The sequence below is a fragment of the Lagenorhynchus albirostris genome, chromosome 8, assembly GCF_949774975.1.
Source record: "Lagenorhynchus albirostris chromosome 8, mLagAlb1.1, whole genome shotgun sequence".
Lineage (NCBI taxonomy): Eukaryota > Metazoa > Chordata > Mammalia > Artiodactyla > Delphinidae > Lagenorhynchus > Lagenorhynchus albirostris.
In genome coordinates, this window is record NC_083102.1 from 86411573 (window position 1) to 86434696 (window position 23124).

The 23124-nt window shown below is 40.2% G+C and overlaps 1 protein-coding gene across 2 annotated transcripts in view; it reads right to left on the reverse strand.

The window, feature by feature from the left end:
* RELN (reelin) overlaps window positions 1-23124 on the reverse strand; it is a 516315-nt gene that overhangs the window by 67098 nt on the left and 426093 nt on the right. For both annotated transcript variants that reach the window (XM_060157241.1, XM_060157242.1), the window contains exons 32-41: window positions 19606-19764; window positions 19231-19419; window positions 18421-18694; window positions 15489-15629; window positions 15206-15383; window positions 11297-11381; window positions 10281-10463; window positions 7633-7804; window positions 7429-7531; window positions 3705-3934 (exon numbers count right to left, since the gene is read on the reverse strand). In XM_060157241.1, coding sequence (XP_060013224.1) covers window positions 3705-3934; window positions 7429-7531; window positions 7633-7804; window positions 10281-10463; window positions 11297-11381; window positions 15206-15383; window positions 15489-15629; window positions 18421-18694; window positions 19231-19419; window positions 19606-19764 — 1714 coding nt within the window. The remainder of the gene's footprint in view (window positions 1-3704; window positions 3935-7428; window positions 7532-7632; window positions 7805-10280; window positions 10464-11296; window positions 11382-15205; window positions 15384-15488; window positions 15630-18420; window positions 18695-19230; window positions 19420-19605; window positions 19765-23124) is intronic.

The window sequence follows — 23124 nt, forward strand, 5'->3', positions numbered from 1 at the left end:
GTTCTTTTTATTTGAGAAACAGAAATTAGAAGTCAGTATTAGAGGCATTTACTAGACTTCTAAAGTTTAGCAGATAGGAAAGCAGATGGAGTCAAGTTCCCACATATAATTTTAACCCTAATTTCATTGTTTATATCAAGACTCCAACTATATTAAGCTGCCCCCAAAATGCCAGTTCATAATTAACTTTTATTTTCTAGTACCTGTCAGAGTTTAGTCTTGGCAAGAAGCACTTCCTACCTGTTGAACTTTCAGTCTGCTGAGCTGAGGGAAACGGCTGGAGTTTTCCTTTGAACAAAGCCTACCTCGATTTTGTTTGAACTTCTTATTTATTCAAATGTTCTGAATAAAAATGAACCACCTTGGTTGGATATTTATTATTGTTCACCTGTCTTGACACAGAAACTGCAGGCACTATGATAAATGGACTGAAGGGTCTGGTTTCACTGTGGTTCCCAGTCTGCTGAAATCTTATTTTGAAAATTTCTAACTGCCACCCTCCCTGGTGAATGTCAGCATCTGTTCTCCCAAGCCAGTGGTACCCAAAAGAATCTGTTTTTTTTAATGTAAACTTAAAATTTCAAGCACACAGCAGTGTTTTCATTAAATAGGGGTTTTGGTTGACTCATTATGAAACTGCATAAAGCAAAAGCAATTAGGAAGTTTTAAAGACAAAAAGACTCTAAATGAAAAAGACACAAGGGTGAGGTGAATAAAATTCGATGGAAGCTCAATACTTATGCTGCAAATGTGAACTGACTACATGTAAAGGCAAGAAACAGCCATTTCTGCACCTGAAACATTTAGTATAGTTTTTTGGTACCTAGTGTCCCGTGAGGACACAGAGAAAGGCAAGTTAAACACGGGTAATACATTTTTTTTAGCATGTAGCACTTGTGCCATTATTATGTATCATGCTGAATACAAACCAAGGCATGGTTCATTGAATTGGAGAAAATTTAACTTTTGCCTTCCAGCAATTCATGCCTGTGTGGGTCTTAAGAAGAGTGCTAATTGTTTTCCTGAAATAAGGACTAGACAACACTTCTAAGGCAAATTCTTCTCTTTGCAGAAGCAGTTGAAGGCAGTTTGAAAGGTAGGTTTACACCACTGTGAGAGTGGGCATGCCTCCTTAACAGATTTACTTTCCTTTCATAGAAATGAAAATCACATGGAATGTAAATAACATGATGGTTTAAGTTCTGTACCTTTATAATTAGAGGAGGTATATTTTAAGCTGACTCCCAATATACCAGTCAGTGAAAATACAGATGTCTGCATTTCTCTCATTCAAATTACATCTCCATGCCTTATGTGTAAGCACAGCCTAGTGGACAAAGCCAACTGGTAATGATGCAGGCTCCATGATCCTGGAGCACTGTCCTGGGGTGGGTAGCTTCATTTAGTACCTCTGGTTGGCAGTGACTGTATATCACACGCCTTTAAATCGGATTATTTTCATGTAGGAACTTGCGGAAGCAAGTCTCAGTTGTTAAGACAATCTAAAATCATGGCCTTCACCCTATCTTCAGGGTTGTTTTCTATTTAATCTAATTCTTAGCTGAGCAACTGGAAGAAATTAGCGGTCCACTAAAAAGGAAACCTGGAGCTTTTCACAGTACCATAATAATCATGGGTATTGGTCAAAGGAGCCGAAGTGATTGTTCATCCAGCCATTTTCCCCTGCCTGCACTGCCCATAAGCACAGATTTTTGGCATTTATGTTTCTGTTGCAACGCTTGGCCTTCTGGCTGTAGCTGATTTGCTCGAATTTTCTTTTCTAGAAATGTAGAATTAAGAGTTCCAGAAAATGAGAGCTGGAGTTTGCTGACTGACGTTAACATAGCATGATAAAAAGGAGGATCACGGACTCCTTTTGCTGATGCCCCCAAACTTCCTGAGTGGAGTCCATGCTCTTCCCCAGTATTTTTCTAATAAGTTCTTCCACTTTTTCGGTAAGCTTCTTTATATTTCTCTCAACATATGATCTTAAATAACACGACTGATTTTGGATAAAAAATTTTTCCTGAGCTATTTCCCCCTGCTCAATTCTGCTATAGACAAGTTCACACCCCACCCCCGAACACCCCAATAGCAGCTTTCCAGTTGTGCTGGCTGAGTCTTCAGCTCTATTTATTCCTGGTCTTCAGAGATTCTCCTTGCCTCCTCAGCTGTCACTTCTAAAGAATCTTGAGGAGAAGGGCTTCCCTGGTGGCGCAGTGGTTGGGGGTCCGCCTGCCGATGCAGGGGACACGGGTTCGTGCCCCAGTCCGGGAAGATCCCACATGTCGCGGAGCAGCTGGGCCCATGAGCCATGGCTGCTGAGCCTGTGCTCTAGAGCCTGTGCTCCGCAACGGAAGAGGCCACAACAGTGAGAGGCCCGCGTACCGCAAAAAAAAAAAAAAAAAAAGAATCTTGAGGATGTTTTGCTTAGTAATGCTTGTTTTTAAAAAACAATTAGATTTTCTAATAGAATAATTAGAATAATATCCTGGTGTAATAGTAAGAATTAATAAATTACTTACTTGATAACACAAAATATTAGTATTTAGCAATCAAATTATAAAAATTTTGCTAATGATATGATGAGGAGTGAATGGATTTATGTTCAAAGAGAATGAAGACTTTTTTTTTTTTTTTTTTTTTGCGGTACGCGGGCCTCTCACTGCTGTGGCCTCTCCCGTTGCGGAGCACAGGCTCCAGACGCGCAGGCTCAGCGGCCATGGCTCACAGGCCCAGCCGCTCCGCGGCATGTGGGATCTTCCCGGACCGGGGCACGAACCCGTGTCCCCTGCATCCACAGGCGGACTCTCAACCACTGCGCCACCAGGGAAGCCCTAGAATGAAGACTTTTGAAGATTCACTTTCACCCTTTTGGAAACGTACTAGGTGTTAGCAGTTTTGCTTGAAGACTCAAGACTTCTAATTATGCTGAGTTTCACATCAGGAATGTAAATCTATCTCCATCTTGAAAGTATGATATTAGTACTTCCTTCTTTTTTTGGCATGCCCTTAAGTTTTTATTCTGAGAGAAAAGACAAATTCTGAGGCAGACTGCTTTGCTGACTTCCTCTCTTTGTTCACTTATACTATTAGTTTTATTTTTTTGAACTATACTTTTCATTTCTATTGGAATTGAAGTCCTTTATCTCCAAATAGCTTTTCAACAGAAGAGTCAAATATATGTAACAAGAATGCTGAGAAAGGTTGAAAAAGTAGAAATGCCTGGGGAAAGAGCACTAATAAATTTTTTTTTTTTTTATGAGACACCTGGAATATTCTGTGGGCTTCCATCCTCCATATGTGCCTCTCCTTGCATGAAAGACATAGGCAGATGTTCGAAAGTAAAAATTCTAACTGCATTTATATTGTGAGGTAGGGGGCAGAAGGGAGACAGATTATAACACTAGGGGAAAACCATATTTCTGTTGCTTCCTAACTGATCTAATAAAGACCCATGGGGATATGAACCCCAGGACGGGGCGCTGCCCAGGGTGTGCTCCTTTAAATCTATCTTCAAACTATGAATTAGTAGTATGTCAGTGCAGTTCCTATGGTTTAAACATCCACTGATCTACTTTCAGTGGAGAACTGAGGAAGAAATGTAAAGTGAAAATTTCCCTGATAAAGTGGCAAGGCAACCATGACATCACGGAGAAAACTGTGAAATGAGAAGAACATGGTGCGAAGCAGCAGGTCCTTACCCGCAAAGGTGCAGCTTCCCAAAGTGCACAACCTCCCTCCTCCAGCCCTGGGTGGTCCCCGCGTAGTAGGTGCTGCTCGGGTGGTGCTCCGTGGAGCACAAAGAGCTGACATGGCTGCTGCTGTGGTAGCAGAGGGGGAGCAGCAGGTGCCAGGTCGCCCCAAAGTCCCTGGAAAATTCCAGTCTGACCGGATCAGCAGAGGAGCTATCAGTTGAGCATCCGACATTGATCTTGGTGAAGAAGAAAAAATGATACAAATTACCTCAGAGCAACAAGCCTTGAAATGATTCACCACTTCATTATTTTCTCGAGAGTCCATTTTCCTGGGAACTGTCTTGCTGAAATACTTAACACCATGAAATTCTGTTTTGCCTGAGTAATACTGCATATTACTTTTAAATAACACTTTTTCATAAAGAACCTCAAAGGGCCTCATAAAAAATTTACTTTCCCTCATTTCATAAAAAGCTAGGAAGTGAATAAGGCAGAGGTTGGCATGGAATTCCAAATTTTACCTTTAGCCCACTTTCACTGCCAAGCCAAGCAAATCGTAATGAAAAGACTGCTTCCCTAATCCTAACCGTTAGCTTTTTTTTTCAGACTGCTGGATGGAAAGAAGACCTTCTACTTTCCTTCCTGTGATACCTTCAAATAATCCCCAAAGTACTGAACATGGAGAATCTTCAGTATGTTTTCAGTCTTAAAACAGACAAAATACAATTATTGTCACTATTTCCCTGGCATAGGGAGAATATTCTCAGAAAGACCTTTTTAACCATGAGGGAAATAACCACTCCATTCCTTTTTCATACTTTCAAGTGAATTAAACTAAAACTTAAATAAAGCATGTGATTCTTTCTATGAAAAAATTTTCCCACTTCCAATTGGGGTCAACATTTTCTTGCTATCAGAGCAACCAGATATATTTATATAATATTTGTTGTTGTTGAACTTATTCCTCTTACCTTATGATGAGTAAACTATTGACATTTGATAAACTTTTCAGCTATAGGCATTTGTCTCTACCTAGATTCTTCTGATAACAGAACTCTTGAAAGGGCCACAGGGATTACTTTTTACTAACATTTAAAGCATAAATGTTAGAAAATATAACAGAAGGTTATATAAGTAACTTAAAATAAAATCAGAAAATATAACAGAAAGCTTAAAATAGAGAATAATTTTTCCACTAAGGCATCGTTTGGTCTCTGACTTTAAGATGAAAGAAACAACTCTAATTTAGAGGATGCAGACAGTTAATCTAGAGCAAATATTCAAGATTTTTGATGAAATTAGGCACTGTCCAATGGTTGGTATAGATTTCAGCTATGAAACAAGTATCTTCAAAAGTTAATGCGGGGGTGGGGGTGGGCTTCCCTGGTGGCACAGTGGTTGAGAGTCTGCCTGCCGATGCAGGGGACACGGGTTCGTGCCCTGGTCCGGGAGGATCCCACATGCTGCGGAGCGGCTGGGCCCGTGAGCCATGGCCGCTGAGCCTGCGTGTCCGGAGCCTGTGCTCCGCGACAGGAGAGGCCACAGCAGTGACAGGCCCACGTACTGCAAAAACAAAAACAACAACAACAACAAAAAAGTTAATGAGGGGCTTCCCTGGTGGTGCAGTGGTTGAGAGTCCGCCTGCCGATGCAGGGGACATGGGTTCGTGCCCCGGTCCGGGAAGATCCCACATGCTGCAGAGCGGCTGGGCCCGTGAGCCATGGCCGCTGAGCCTGTGCGTCTGGAGCCTGTGCTCCACAATGGGAGAGGCCACAACAGTGAGAGGCCTGCGTACCACACACACAAAAAAAGTTAATGGGGCCCTCCCGGAAGGCCTTGGGGCGCAGCGGTCCCACCCCCTGTGCCCAGAATAGAGCCCACGTTTCCACAGAGCTGGAACTCCTGCCTCGGGGTCTCTTCCCTCCACTGTCACTGAACTGCCCCGGAGCCTGAGGGGAGGGCGGCCTCACTGAGGCTGCCGGCTCTGGAGGGGCCCCTGCAGCCGAAGCCATGACAGTCCTGGGGACCGGGGGCCGGATCAGTCATCCTGGGTTAAGCCAGCTGCCATGTCATGAGGACACTCAAGCAGCTCTAAGGAGAGATCCATGTGGCAAGGAACTGAGGCCTCCTACCTACAACCACGTGAGACATGAAAAAATGTTCAACATCAAGAATTATTAGAGACATGCAAATTTAAACTACAAAAAGGTATCACCTCACACAAGTCTGAATTGCCATCAGAAAAAAATGTCTGCAAACAATAAATGCTGAATGGGTTTCCGAGAATGGGTACCCTCCTATGCTGTTGCTGGGATGTAAACTGGTAACAGCCACTAATCAGAACAGAATGAAGGTGCCTTTAAAAGGTAACAATTGAGCTACCATATGATCCTGCCGAACCACTAATGGGCCTATAACCCGAGAAGACCAGAATTCAGAAAGACACAGGCACCCAAACGTGCACTGCAGCGATATTTACAATAGCCAGACATGGATGCAACCAAAATGTCCATCTACAGATGAACAGACAAAAAAGAAGTGGTCCATGTACACAATGGAATATTAGCCATGGGAAAGATGAAACAGTGCCATTTGCAGCACCACAGATGAGCCTAGAGATAATCATACTACACAAAGTAAGTCAGAAAAAGAAAGACAAATATCCGATGATATCATTTACTAGTGTTATCTAAAAAGTGATACCCATGAACATATTTCCACAGAGAAAGGCCCATACAGACTTAGAAAAAGGTGAAAGGAATGGAAAAATTAGGATGTTGGGGTTAACATGCATTTAATAATTCATATAAAATATATAATCAAGAAGGACCTAATGGATGCCAAGGGAGGTTTACTCAACGCTCTGTTAATGACCAACCATGGGAAAGAGTCTAAACCTGATTAGATATATGTATACGTATGAATGAACCAGATTCTGTACACATAGAACAAACACAACATTGTAATCAAATTTATTCTGATAAGAAATAAAAATTAAATTAAACAAGAAAAAGAAAAAAAAAGTTAATGGGAATTCCCTGGCAGTCCAGTGGTTAGGACTCAATGCTACCACTGCAGGGGGCATGGGTTCTATCCCTGGTTGGGGAACTAAGATCCCTCATGCCATGTGGCGTGGCCAAAAAAAAAAGTTAATACTATTGAACCCTAGCACAATGTACCTTTGGTTCTGCTGATTTTATCTAAGCTTTTGAAATATATAAACGTTTTTCTTTTATACATTATTAGTTTGCTGTCTTGAAAAATATGAGTCCGTGAATATTCATGAAATACCCAGAAATGATAAGAAACAGTATAGTATTATTTTATCTGTAAAATTCATGACACCATGATAAATATTATATAAATGTGCTGGCATGGTATAGTTACATTGACCTGGATCCTAAGTAATATATAAAAATTGTGACTATAATACTACTAGAATAGTATGGTCCTTTTCATTTTTATAATGTTTGAAATAAGCTATTTTGACAATTTCCCATTGTAGTAGGTGAGGAGATTATGTCATAAATAAAGGAGCAAAATTCAGAAATAAACCTTAGTAGAACAATTGGTTCTGCTAATAAAAGTGAATTATGATGTAAAATCTCTTTTGTCCTTGCACAAAAATGGAAAGTCATAACGCATGAAATCATCTGAGATTTTCCTCCTCTTTCCTAGCTTTTGTTCAAGATAAAATTTAAAGCATTTCTAATAGAACAAAATCAAGTACCTCAAATTGTATGATGGTGTTCTCATTCACATTCAGGTCACGAGTAGTAATGGAATGCTCACCAACTTCATTTGAAACAAACACCATAGCTGAATCTTCCTCGCTGTTATACAAGAAAACAACAAGGAATCCATTTAGGCAAAAGATCATTGTGACCTGTATAGAGCAGGGGTTTTATTTTTACCTTCTCAATTAAGTACTTACGGTGCTCCTTTGGAAGAATATGGGCAATAAAGACCAATGTTACCACCAGGGTAGAAAAACCAATTGTCTTCTCTGGGCCCAAAGTCAAAAGTATCTAGAAGCATCACAGGGTTGTTTAAATTATTTCCATCGATGATGAAGTCATCAACAATCCAGATTTCTTCTTTCTTACCTAAGGCATTTTTGGATAAAGCAAGTTTTTTCAATGGTGAAAATCAGGTGGACATTTTTGCTCATTGGAAGAAAGTAAAGGACAGAGGGAACTCAGTAACAACCGATTAAACAGATGCCTTCTAGACAAAGAAGCACAAACTATGTAAGTGTGTTTACACGGATTAAAGTGTGAAAAAATTAAGCTTTCAGGGCTATTAAATTGACACTGCACGGAGCAGCTTCAGTAATTTCAGAAGGTTGGTAAGAGTCTGCTGCCCTTCCTGTCACAGCGGTGCTATGGACCCTCCACCGCAAGAGTGGGCTTTGAGTTATGCTTTCACGGTTTAGGGGACTCTGTAAGATACCGGCATCTGTGAGGATGGGTGGTCAGCCTGTGGATTTAGTACTGAGTTACACTAACTAGTCTATTCATGGAGTAACTCAGGACTTTTTAGAGTCAACCCATGACTTAGAATCATGCTTCCTTCAGGCTGAAGGATCATGGCCATTATAACACTGGCTTGATGCACAATTTTATTTAGGTGTTAAAAACTACACAGAAGAAAATATTCTGTGTTATATAATACTTTATTTTCCCCTTAAAGCGTTTCAAAACTTGTATGTTTAGTTGAAGATATGTGGGGACATACAGAAAACTAGGAAAATCACTCCTTAGGCTGTCAGAATTTGACTCAGCGACTTAGGCAGGGTGTTTAAGGAAGATATAACTGAGCAGATAAGAAGGGTGAGCTCAGTGCTTTTGTAAAGCATTGCTTGGATTTAACTGGAAACAAGGTGATAAGACCATACCAAGCAGAAACAAGATTCCTCAAGGATGCTTTTTCACTGATTCCTACTTTTAGTAGAATTCTTACAAAATATAAAAAAGGATCTGTAAAGAGGAGCCTGTAGAAACAACCTGATGATTTAAATGAAGTCACATGTGCCTCTCCCTCTCTAATCCTATCACTGTTCTAATCCTAGTAGCTTTCTTCCCTTTTCTTATTTTGGAAGCAGTTGGTGAAAACAATGAAGAACAATTGGTGAGCATTCCAAACATAACATGAAGACAACTATCCTCTGGACTGTGAAACTGGTTGTATTTCTTTCTTTTTTTTTTTTTGTGGTACGCGGGCCTCTCACTGTTGTGGCCTCTCCCGTTGCGGAGCACAGGCTCTGGACACGCAGGCTCAGTGGCCATGGCTCACGGGCCTAGCCGCTCTGCGGCATGTGGGATCTTCCCAGACCGGGGCACGAACCCGTGTTACCTGCATCGGCAGGCGGACTCTCAACCACTGCGCCACCAGGGAAGCCCAGGTTGCATTTCTTTTTTGGACTTTTCCTCAGTGAATATACAAGATTATTTTTTCTGTTCACGGTAAATTAAAATTATTTTTTGACTTACTAGTTATAAAGGAAATATTCAGGTTAAATTTTAGAGATGGAAATACATCTTTCTTATCCATTTCTGTGTTACCTCTGCAAAGAATCTGCTTAATATGACGTCTCTGTGCTTACTTAGGCCATTAAATGCATAATTTGGTAGAGTCTGGTCCTTTATAATCAGTAGTTAGTAGAATTACAGGAAGCAATAAAACATTATAAATTTGTAAAATCCTTCTCTGTAACCACCATCTGAAAATACTGTTAAATTATACATTCACGTTAGCTTATCACTAAGGCAAGTGTATGTGATAAGAATATTTTATCTCAGGCACTATCTGCTTTGTGTCAGTCCCTCTCACTTTGTCACGGCTTTTGCTGTAATGCTGTTCTATCTCACTAATGAAGTGCCATATTCAGAAGAACTATGGGGACTTCCCTGGTGGTCCACTGGTAAAGAATCCACCTTCCAATGCAGGGGACACGGGTTCGATCCCCGGTCGGGGAACTAGGTTCCCACATGCCGCGGGGCAGCTAAGCCCATGTGCCACAACTACCGAGCTCGCGTGCCTCAACTAGAGATCCCAAGTGCCACAAACTACAGAGCCCATGTGCTCTGGAACCCGCGTACCACAACTAGAGAGAGAAAACCCGCACGCCACAACTAGAGCGCGCCACAATGAGAGATCCCACGTGCCGCAACTAAGACCCGAGGCAGCCAAAAAAAACCCCCCAAAAACAAAAACACATAAATATTAAAAAAAAAGAACTATGTATTCCTAAATGAATTCAGTAAAAAATGTAGTTACAACTGATGAATACCTAATGGTAGACCTGGATTAAATTTTAAAAACCTTCGCTCTGTGACAGTATTTAGCTGTATTTACATCAAGAGAACTTAGGAGTCAAGCCCGAAGATAATACATAGTCAAGTATGAAGATAAAGATATATAAAGCTAAATATTCCTTGCGGCTCCTCAAAAGCGAAGCATGTAAAAGGTACTGTGGATAGCGAAGCCACTCAGCTGACAAACCCTTCCCCACACCTTAGGAGCAAGCATGCTAACGGGCAGCAGTCAGTTTTGATCATAGGAGAACATGTGCATTTTTACCATTGTTATAAGGTTGCCAGAGTCTGAATCTTGTAGCGTTGGTTTGGGCAGTGTATGGCAAGGGAACATTAATGAAAAGTATGTTGGTCATTTGAGGAAAGTAAAATTCATCCATCAGGTGCCAGGTGATTCCCCCATTGGCGGAGAATTGTAATAGAATAGAGTGGGACCTCTCTGGGGTACCTAGAAAGAAGGTAACAGAGGCATGAACACATCATTATAAAAATGGGGAAGTGGTATGATCTTAGACTATTTTTTTTGTATTGATGCATAAGCTGACTTATATTCACATAGACACCTTAGAGTCCAAATGCTTCTGAGGCAACTTAAAGTGATGATGGGTTGGGATTTCTGTATAAATATATCTCAAAACACACACCAAATCTTGCATTTTCACACAATAGTATCTCCCTCTTTTTCTTAGATATGAACACATATCTTTCTGTATTTCATTTAGGAAATATTACATCAAAATTTTTTTATTCTATAGGCATCACAGTTCTACAAAGGGCCAAACATTTAAATCTCAGAATACACAGAAAATCGACTTGAGAATTTATTATATCCAAATGGCATTATTTGTCAAGAAAATTAGTTAGTTAATATGAAAGGTCAGAACGACAGAGTTGACTTTTGGGGTTCACTGTTCACATCTGCGAAAGAAAATCCCAAGTTTCCATAAGTTAAGTTTCTTAAATTTAAATTTCTTATGGCTAGAAAGAAGTGGTGGAAAAAAGACTCAAGGACATGATGATAAATTTAACTACCACAGGACTAGTATGATTACTACATCTGTATGAAATTATTATAAAACAAGTAGTTATCTTACCCTTATATTAAAAGGAATATATATTATAGAACATTTGTGAACACTATGTACTCATATTGATGTTAGCTCTCCCATATAACAAAATTCATAGGCCTCAAATCTGTTACTTCTCTGTGGAGGAGGAATTATACATGGGGAAGTTTGCTTGAAGGGAAATAGTGAATTCATACTCATAGAAATGGCTTACCTTTTGCTATAAATCGAAGTGAAAACTGAACATACATTGTATTGGTACAGTCTAGATCTCTTGAAATGAGCATCCTTAGTCCTTCCTGTAAACAAAAACACATATGTTAGGCAATCTTATTTCATTTGCAAAATTATTTTCCTTTGATTTTATACATCTAACTTACATTAGCTAAATGATACATAATGATCAAGAAGCAATACGTGGTCCAGTTTGGAAGGAAAAATTGATCATTTCCCCTTTCAATGGCTTTCATTCCCTATGCCTAACTAACAATATCTCATTGTCTCAACTCCAAGTCACACTTTGCTGTGACTTATAGAAAGCAGTGCAAGAATGATAGCATTACATATCTACAGGCCTTTTTAAAAAACAGCCTCCTTTGATCACAGCATGTTGTGAGAGGAATAACGAGGAAACAGACGGAAAATGTGCCAAGTGCTCCTGCTGGAAGCTGGGAGCTAATAGGTAACTTTTTCAGGGTTCCATAGAGTCTTAGGAACTTACTCATTTGCGTGCTGTGACGGCCCTGGGAAGCTCTCATTCAGGCTGACACAACACCCTCCAGTTGGTCAAGTTAAATAAGGCATAACTAAGCAAGTCCCCAAGCCCAGGCTGGAACCATTCATGCAGAGAAGCCAAGGAAGGCGGAAAGTGATCATATTGGCTTTAGTAATTTTTTCTGCTAATTAACTATTTCTGGTTGCCTGGGATTGACAGCTCCATAGCTTGTTTTCTCCATGTGTACACAGGGTTGCGGTGACAGCCAGTAAAACAGAACTTCACTATGCAGATGTCCTAGGTACAAACAGGCCTTTCGGTTTCTCAGGTCTGACTCTGAATGAAGTGGCTCTTTGGTGGTGTGGGGCTGTGTGATACTGTGTGGACACTGTCTATTGATTTCTTAATTATCAACTAACAAATACCAAATGGAATCTTAGGTAGAGAAAGCAAATTCTTCCTCTTCTTCTTCACATTTATTATAGAGTACATTCTTCAATAGCTGAAAAATTTTAAATAGGACTGATTTTGTAATAGTAACCATATATTGAGTGCCTACAACGTGCTGGCTTCTAAAAGAACCACTTTACTCCTTTAAGAAGCACCTATCACTCCTAAGGGAAATATATTATTATCTTCCTGTTGCAGATAAGGAAACAAAATCTGAGAGGGACAGTAACTTATCCAAGATTGCAAACGTGAGGATAGCAGGATTTGAACTTAGATATGTCAGATTCTGAAACTTATCCTCCACCCTTTAAGATACCATTATTTTGTTTATTAAATTATTTTTTGGTTTGGGGAGAGATCTCCAGGTAATGTTAAATTTAGAATTTGAGAATTATTTGATATGGTAATGAAAAAGCAACTGCATTTATACCCATCCTTGAACTTCACAAAGCATAGATTCAAACTTCCTGGATTAAAGGCTGCTGTGTAAAAGCCTTATATTTCCAGTCTTATTTTTCTTTTATCATAATAACTCACTGCCTTGCTCAGTCCCTGATGCTTGATCACTGCATGTCTTTATGTCCTTACCCTCTGCCTCATACACTTACAAACAGAAGGCCTTGGATGTTTTTACAGCTTGGCGCCATGTAGAGGTTAAGCTTATGGGGAAAGGTCACTTCTTCATCTTATCAATACAGTGAAAAAGCTTTGAGGTGGGTAGTTAATAGATCCAGTTCATAAATATCCCTTGACAACATCAAGATAAAGGAATATGATTATTCTTCCCCCTTGATTATGGAATGTGAGTATAAAATTGTTCCCATGGGTCAATATAAGTCAGCCATAAAAGAACCCATTTTATAGTGTATCTTGTAGGAGCAATTTTTAAAAATTTTATTTATTTTATTTATTTTTGGCTGCATCGGGTCTTAGTTGCGGCACACACAACCTTTGTTGAGGCAGGTGGGATCTTTCATTGTGGTGTGCGGGCTTCTCTCTATTTGTGGCGTGCGGGTTTTCTCTTCTCTAGTTGTGGTGCGCAGGCTCCAGGGTGTGTGGGCTCTGTAGTTGTGGTGCGTGGGTTCTAGTTGAGGTGCGCAAGCTCAGTAGCTGTGGCCCGCGGGCTTAGTTGCCCTGCAGCATGTGGGATCTTAGTTCGCTGACCAGGGATCGAACCTGTGTCTCCTGCATTATAAGGCAGATCCTGCATTATAAGGCCAAGGGAAGTCCCTTGTAGGAGAAATTTTGTTGAAAGTTGGCATGATCTGTAATTATGAAAGTATCTTTCTTTCATATTTAAAATTTTGTTTATAGTTAAGCACTTGATATTGATAATTGCCCAGTGGAACTGTCATGCCCACCTTCTGCATATATTCTAGTTCATACAGATGTTTTTTTTCTCATCCTCTTCCAGATTCAGTAATCCCTTGTGCTAAAAGTGAAGCTATTTTAATAGTGGATAGCACTCCTGAATCTATAAACATTAAAAAGAGCCTATCATTTCCTTTTTCACAAAAGAATGCCTTTCTAGGTCAAACTACGACCTACTGAATGGCACACGCTGAGCCCTCTCTGCATCTTGCAGAGCTGATATATGTCCAACACATATAATGCTTGGCTGCCCTTGCATTTGGATGGCTACAGGGAACATATAAAAGACTATATGTCTTCCTTGTTTATAGGATCTAGAGACCAGTTTAATTCTACTGCTTAAAATTTTATCAGGTAAAGATATTTGAATCACAGGACTTTATCTTTTTTGGTCTTGTCAACTGCTTCAAGTAGATAGTGGCAATGAGAGCTAAAGTCTCAGACAAGACTTAAAAACATACACACAAAAAAACAGAAGATTCCACCCCGAAATGTCCTGCCTCAATTTCTTTTGGCCCCTTATAGCACTCAGGGACTTATAAATCTCTCTGACCCTTAAAGTGCTTTTTCTATCTCATCTAAAACTTGAGAAGAATTCTGGATTCAAACAAGGATGACAGTCAGCATCTATTAGCTATAATTGAAAAAGTTCCAGGGTGTCTAATTTTCTAACTGTTAGGTGTTAATTATTAAGGATGTACAGAAACCCATGCAGATTTTTGTTAAAGATTTCATTTGCACACCTAGATTAGCCGATTTCCCCAGCTGAGTGAGACAGGATGTAGCATGTATTCACATATGAAGATGTGTCAGCTCAGCACTGTTTCACACAATTGTTTACCAACCCTCTAACCAACATCTAGGTTGAAATACAAAAAATACACTAATGATGTTTGAGAATGTTATTTAACTTGGCTTAAATGTTTGGTTTTCTTAAAGTCACCAACTGGTTGTATTGGTAGGAGGAAAAGAAAGAAAGTGAAAGGAAAAAGCAAAGACCTTCCGTAAAATCAATTAAAAAATATTCTAAGTTAGATACTTAATTACACATAAAATGCTACATTCTAGAAGTCAAGATTCTAGAAGTAGTATATATATAATTTTTACATATATAATTCCAGCAGAGAGGAAAGAAGGTCTGATTACCAAAGCAAAGGAAAAATTTTATGCCTAAGTGATCATAAAAAGTGACTGCAGTGAATATAAGAGGAAACATTTTTTGTTGTTTTTGTTGACATGAGCATATTCATGTTCCTTAAGGACCCTTTTTTACTGAAATATAAATTACATAAAGGAAAGTATCAAATTATGATGGAATTATCACAAAGTAACACAGCTTCGTAATTTCCATACAACTCAGGAAACAGAACATTACCAGCAGTCCAGATGGCCCCTAATTCTCTCTTCCAATTTATACCTCATTTTCTTCTGCCCGAACCAACACTATCCTGACTTCTAAAACCATGATATGTCCTAGAAGACAATAACTATATATAAAATAATACATCATCTGAACAGAAATGCATGTGTGTGGAGCAGTGAGTGAAGTAGGGAATTCAGTGGTAGTGAAGAAGAATCTTATCTGACCCCTTTAAAAATGAGCGATGTTCCAGATTTGATGGTTTCACCATTCAGATTCCCCCTCTCTGCACCATATACTTCAGGCCAAAGGTCGGGATGTAAGTTCCCGTTGAAATCATCTTTAAGAATCGAGGGCAGAGGAACGACAGGAACACAGTAGGTTCCACCAAAGCCCCGGTCACACCTAAGAAAAAAATGAGCGGAGAAAAGGAATTATCTGTCGTGAGATCAAGAAGCCATCTTTATCTCTGCATTACAAAGAAAGAATCTGCCAGTTTTATTAACTTACACACAGCGTCCAGCATCACAAATCCCTCGTCCTGAGCACATCCAAGGGCACCCCGAGGCCAGCACAACGTTATCAATAGCCCAGGAGTCAGCCCCCATGGTGTAGTTGGCTTGGATCCATCTGAACCGGGTCCTGGGAGAGCTAAGCAAAAACAAACAAACAAACAAACAAAAGAAAACAACCAAAAAAAAAAAAAAAACCACACTTGGCTTGAATGGCAACCTTCAAAGCACAAAAACATTTATTTTAATTCTTTCCCTTTAAAGTGCCCTCTCTGGGTTCCAGTTCCCTCTTTATTTGAGACACTTCATTTTCATACCAAGTAATGGATGTTGTTTACTCTTGACCCACAAACAGGAGAGTAGAAAACATGCTTTAAAAATATTTCACCATTTCTTTCATACAAGAGCCTCTGAACACATGTGAGATGGGAGAGTTACTTTGAACTATCACTTTATTCTGTGTTTGAACTACATGCAGAACCTTAGTTTTTGCTTTCAGGCTTTTACTACTTTTCAGTACTGGGAAAGAGATTGAGGATGATAAACATGCGTATAAGTTGGAATCTTACAAAGGTCTTGCCATGAGGTCTCTGTTCTACTGCTCCCTAAATGGTTTCTGAGGTAGTAAATGGAAGCCCTATCCAACCTCTGCCTCTATTTTGGTTCCTGAGGGCCTGGCTCCCTTAAAGGTGAAGACTAGAATGATGTGATGTACTCCCATGTTTTTTATTATATTTGCAGTCTGTTATTTGGAATATACTGTCAGAAGACCACTTTATCCAGAAATATGTGCAGCCTTACCAAACAGCAGTCTCTCACTTAGGAACAGATTGCACAGTAGAAATGTGTTAGTTATTTGGAAAGGAGAACACAGCTGACTTGAAGTGGAATTTCAACAGTAAAATCTCAAGTGCTATAGTTTCCCCTACACAAGTTCTCCTTCAATGCAACACAGCTGCCAGCATGGTGGCTCTGAAACAGAAATCTAGTCACATCGACACTCAGCTTTACACCCTTAAAATGGTTCCCCAACACATGCAATGTCAAGGCCAAACCTCTAATAAATACACGGCCCTTTCATTGTCTGCCCTCTGCCCTTGCCTCGTCTTCCCCTATTGCCTCACAATTATACTCTGATAGCATGGAATCCTTGCACTTCCCCATAAACTCTTGTTTCTTCTGGCCTCTGGGATTCTATTTCGGTTTACAACAGCACATACGCCCCTCCTCCCCAACGAGTGCTTTTCACTCAGACAAGCTCTACTCACTTATTTAGACTCAGCTCAGACATCAGTTCCTCCAGAAATCTCCCTCCGATCTCCTCAAACTGAGTTAGGTAGTATCTCCCTGTGTTTCAATAATACCATTGGGTTTTGCTTCTGCTATCATTTTATAAGATAACTGTTTAGATACCTGTTACCCTAAATAATATATTTGGATCCTGGCATCAACTTATTCATTTTGTGTCAGAGATCTAAAACATAATAGATATTCAATAAATGTTTGTTGAATAAAAATAAAGTGAATAAATGAGCTACAAGTTAGCACTCTTTAAAGCTCTGGGGTCCACAGGAAACTATTTTGGGTTATATACTAAAACGCTTTGATTTCCTGTGTTTGTTTTTCTTTTTTCTGCCACTTGTTTGTGCCTCTCTGAATCCAAATTGAACGAGGAAAATGGAAACCACTGTAAATATTTAACACAGAGGGAATTTAACACAAGGAATTGGATGCACAGTTCATGGCAGAGCATGGGGGCAGTGAGGAAACCAGAGTTTAACAAAGTCAGGAAGCACTACAAGTCCAAAGATGGAGGGACACAAGAGGAGATGAGGTTAGTGCCCAGGGGCCAGTGTCACATGGAAGGACATCTCGGGGAAGCTAGAGCTGCTGAAGTTGGCCAAGATGCACTTGAGATAGAAAGGGAGGGGAAGGAACACCCTGGCTTAACTTTATTTCCACCCTCCAATTTCTTGCCAGTATCTGCTACTCTCTAAATCTATCAGGAAGCCAGCAAACACATGCAGCTGGCAAATGCAGCTTACAGAGGACAATTTGCCTACAATTCAGAGCAGAGCAGTGGAAGGGAGATACAGGGATGTGCGGGGAGCAGCCCCAGGAGGGTACAATCTCTACCACCCACCATAGTACACATTGGTTCCTAGAAAGATCCCCAAATTATGCAAATGCCTAAACCACAAAAGTGGGAGCCTGCTGTAAGCCCTAATATAACACCTGAATGTGATCTGAAATACTGTGGAGGGGAAGAAAGATGTAAAAGGATATGAGCATCCCCAAAGAACGAACCTTTTACTCTTATTCCGGTACTGAGATTAAAAAAAACCCAAACAGGGGCTTCCCTGGTGGCACAGTGGTTGAGAGTCCGCCTGCCGATGCAGGGGACACGGGTTTGTGCCCCAGTCCGGGAAGATCCCACATGCCGCGGAGCGGCTGGGCCCGTGAGCCACGGCCGCTGAGCCCGTGCGTCCGGAGCCTGTGCTCCGCAATGGGAGAGGCCGCAACAGTGAGAGGCCCGCGTACCGCAAAAAAAACAAAAACAAAAACAAAAAAACCCAAACAACTAAGGATACTCTTCCACATGTGATGATTTCACAAACTGCTTCATGTGGATAAGTATCAGTCTGGTTATTGGGTAGATATTTGTTTTTACAACAGTTTAAAAACTGAATCTGGTGGGCAGCCTTCACCTTGCTGAAGAACAGAAAAGTTCAGCCTTGGAAAACTCTCGGAACTCTTAACCACATTTAAAAATTGTTACCCAAGCACCTTGAACTTTTCTTTCCCCCCGGTATACTCCATGCATGATTATCATGAGAGAGTAATAGAATTGCCAAGTGGCATCATAATTATTTTCCAGTTAGGTGATAGAAACCCGAAGTTCTGACATGTAGCCAAATGACAATTCTCACATGGTGGAGAGTGGAAGGTAGACAGTGATCCGCTTCCAATTCTGGAATCTCTCGGAGGTGTAAACTGAACTTTCTGTGTAGTGCAGACAGCCAATGGTTGGAGGAACACACTCTTCGGTGACAAGATGCCAGTCCCTGCCATTGTTCAGAGAATACTGGAGCTGTACACCGTGGGAGTCGCTAAAGGGCTTGCTACAGCCCATGCTCATTTCAAACTGCAAGAAAGTCGATGCTGACACATGAAAGTCCCAGGTCTCAGCATAACGAGGTTTTCCTACAAAAAAGGAAAAGTTTAATGGCAGCACATAATTGTGCTCTTTTCTTATTTGGTGTTTCTGCTCATCATGCTTTCAGTGGCAAACAAAACTCATGTCTTATCTATAGTGTCTCACATGTGCTTTGGCTTTTCATCTCACGTTGACTATTTTTATCTAGCTAGCATAGACTCAGAAATATGGAAGGCTTCTAACTTGAAAAGCTTTACCATCTTGAGACAGGCTAATAGAGAGTCTGCAAATTGTAATACTGCAAATTATGAAACATGGGAATGTTTTCAGATAGGTACTTTTGCCCCACTTTTAAGAAACCTTAGTCATATTATGCATGCCATGAAAGACAGTTCCTGCACAAACTGTTATTGGGCTCACCAAGTTACATGAAAGGACAACACAGGTCTTTACTTCCAAGAGCCCCCCTCAGTGCAGGCAGTTATGCACACAGTTTTGCATTAGAGAATCTGCTTTTGGGTTTTAGTTAATTTAATCCTCCAGTTAATGAAATATTCTCCCTTTATCTGGTGAAAACGTATACCTATGTTTTCAGTGAATATCAGAGCAGTATCCATAGAGAGACAGTCAGTATTGACTTGACCTCCTTGGATTCGATACCAGTTGGCTTGCAGATCTAAAGAGCCATCGAATTTGTCTTGAAACCCAGTTTGCGAGCTGTCGTTCATTCCTATAAGGACGTCATCCAAGGCCCACTGGGCTGAGTGCTTCCCTGAAATCAGATGAATAAAGGCAGTCAGAGAAGGTTCATTATATAGCAATAGGAATATCTTTATGACTGTGGCTTTAAATCAAATTATCTAGAAATCGACAGCAAATTAAGAAACACACAGCACAACGTGGCTTTAACTGGATGATCTAAACGCTACCAGGAAACTTGGGGTGAGCAGTAACTTGCCATGTTGGGGTTGCCACCATCGGAAAGCTGTTGCAGGTGTCTTTGCCTCTCGTGGAAGGTCGATGGAAATGATCTGTGGTTCCAGAAATGACATGAAGTCCAACTCTCGAAGCAAATGCCAGAGTATCCCATTGTCATTTGAATATTGAACAACAAGCCCTGAGTTAAAAGACATAAATCCAGTTACTTAGACAGCTCTCCTAGAGGCAAAAAAGGCAAGGGACAGTATTATTTGAAATGGCAAGACTGCAGGATTGCATCTCATAGGATGAGGGCACATTCATCTAACTTCCAAGGAATGAATTCATAGACCTGAAGGCTCATCAATTTCTTGACAGTTTCTAATGCACTGACTCCTAGGAAGTGGGGGGAAAAATACATAAGCTCTTTTTAAAGACCACTCAGCTTTGTATGGGTGATGAGTAGGTTGGTAAGGGGGACATAAAAATCCACTCCAGATTACGTATTTGAATTTTAGATTCTGTCCTGAACTTTACAAAGTCTCATATCATTATTATATACTCAGAAAAAACATCTCAATCTCCCAGTACAAAACCAAGAAGTGCTCTGTGCCACCAGTGTACCAGATAGGAAGCACAGCCCAACGTGAAGGTCTGTTAAGCAGAACAGAATTTTTACTGGCACTTCACACTTTGTCAGACCTTGGTCACTGAAGACTGAATAAAGACAAATTATTAAATAGCAAAGCAGAAGAACTCACTCCCATCCGATGGTTCTACCTTTCTTTCTCTACCTTTCTACCTTTCTAGTTCTACCTTTCTTTCTCTGTGTCACCTTTCCCCTTCACTTATCCCTTCTACCCCACCTCCCTCTGCCTGTCACCAGGTGTGGTTTAGGGAAATGCATGTTAAAGTTTAAGATACTTCGTGTGCTATTCCTGCTACCTATCCCAGAAAAATTTTTCTTTTAAAAGAGGACACAGGGAAAGGGTAATGTTGAATGCAAAGGAAAAAGTTGCTAAGGATGAAATGGTAGGAATCAACAGGATATATATATGATCATTAGCAATTAATAAAAAAATATATTTTACTTGATGTGGGGGGGGGCAGAGGGCTTTCTTGGCATCTATCTGATTGCTATTCTATAACTGTTCCTAAGACTGGCACTGCATATTCATAATTATGACTGGGGATATTGAAGTGCTTTCTGAGTATTCACAGAAATTATGTTCAGTAAAGTTGCATTTGTTATATTAATTTTATTATGCTCTAATCTTTTTGTAATTGCAATAATTCATGGTTCTTACAATAACTTTTTAGTTTCCTCATTATTGACTAACCAGAACATCTCAATCCCTCTGTCATGTTGCACAGCAAAGAGTTTACTAAAATTAAGTTTCAAGAAATAATATGATAAAATATAGAACTAAAAGAAAGCCTTTTAAGGTTAATTGATGTTACATGGAATTACTGTCACCACATCTGACAAGGGGTGATGCCAGAAATAATAATGACTAAGATGCAAAAAAATTGGAAATCTCAGGAGAATTAATCCTACCATATTTAAAATACAAGAAATCATCGTGTTTGACGAGAGGATAAAAACAGCTCAAAGAATAGGAACTCTCTGGGGAGACAGTATGCTGTGTATGCGTGTAGACAGGTGCAGTTGGAGCTTCAGTGGGTGGAGGTGAGACCCATGTGCTGGAGAAGGGAGAGAACCACACCAAAGTTCATGAAGAACACTGAAGCTAGGCTCTTTCTCATTTTGATTCTAGTCAAGGTGAGGAGCATCTGAGAAAACTCCAGTCTCCAACCCTCGATGTTTTCTCAAAATATAGTTTTTCTTGTAGATATTAATTTGTTTGATATGGTTTATATTTAATAACATAGGGGAGAGAGAGAGAGGGAGAGAAAATGAATAATTTAGATAGTTATCTGGGTGACCTATTTAGAAAGCAGATACAGTACGAAGAAATGAAGCGTCACAAGACTAAAATCTCACTGGTGGTCCTTTAGCACCTTCTACTCAAAGTATGGTCCAAGGACCAGTGCCTGCATCACCTGGGAACTGGCTCTACCTGTGGTGTTTTTACATGTCCACAAATTCTTTGACACTCCTCCCATCAAAAGTGAAGCTTAATTCTCTTTTTGAGTGTGGCTGGACTCAGTAACTTGCTTCTAATAGAATATCGTAGAAGCGACAATGTGTGACTTCTGAGAGTACGCCATAAAAGGCGCTTGCACTTTCTTCCCTGCTCTCTCATGGTTGTCTTTCTCTGAAGAAAGTCAGCTGACAGGTAGTAAGGACACTCAAGCAGCCTATGGCTAGGTCCACTGAAAGAAACAGGCCTCTTGCCAATAGCCATGTAAGTGAGCATCTTGGAAAGAGATCCTCCAGCCCTGGTTGAGTCTTTAGATGACTGCACCGTCTTGGCTTTTATCTTGCATGCAGCCTCATGAGAGGTCTGGAGCCAGATCCACCCAGCAAAGCTGTTCTTGAATTCCTGACTCACAGAAGCTAGAAGATAACAGATGTTGCTTTAGGCCACTCAGTTTTGGAATGATTTGTTACGCAGCATACCACCCAAGTCCTACTGAATCAGAATCTGCATTTGAAAGCCTCCTAAAGGATTCAGATGTCCACAGGAATATGAGAAACACAGCTCAAGAGGTCCATACTCCATTTGGTTTCTTCTTGCTGCCTTTCTCCTCATTAACTTTTTCAGGAGTGTCACTTATACCTTCAGGCAGCCACAAGATCTACAGAGATGAGGGCCCCAATTCTGCAGGACAATGAAGTCCCTTGCAGATAAGTATGAAGGAATGGAGAAATGCAAGACAGGGAAACAGCAATATCCATATTTTATATCAATCGCTGAGCCTCTTCAGCTGTGTCATCTAAACACTGTCCATCTGAAGAAACCAAGCCATCTTAGCTCATCTACTGAGTGTTTAAGGAACATAAAACATTTCCCTTTTTAAATTACAATTTCATCTACAATCTTCCCAGTCTTATTGAAAATAGCCTAATTTTGATTTTAATTCCAAATATGTAAATTGAGGCTTCAGCTTGAGTATGTAAAAAATTGTGACTTTCATCACCAGAAGAGATTTGTTCAAGGATTTAGGCAGATTTACATTTTAACAACCACTTTTCAATAAAAGACTGAGAAATGCCTGTGGGATGTAAATTACACAGGCAGCAGTGAGTTCAAGAAAATGGCTCAGAGTCGTCCAGAAAAAGTTGTGTTCTTAAAGGAATCCTAAGGGAATAAGCCCAACAGGGCAGACAAGAGCATTTGTAATCAGAGGTTAAGTATAGAGCAGAGCTTCAGGTCAGTAAGTGGATGCTTCTCACTGTACTCTGGCCAGAGTTGGTCTTTTTTTTCTCATATACAAATAGGGGTACGGATTTGTAATTTTCAGAAGAGTCATGCACATGTGCACATGCACACAGTTGCTACACTGTGCCAACCACAAACGATTTTTAAATAATAATTTTATTACAAGGGTTAAGGACAACATTAAAGTGCTCTACCTCTCCAATCAGCAAGCA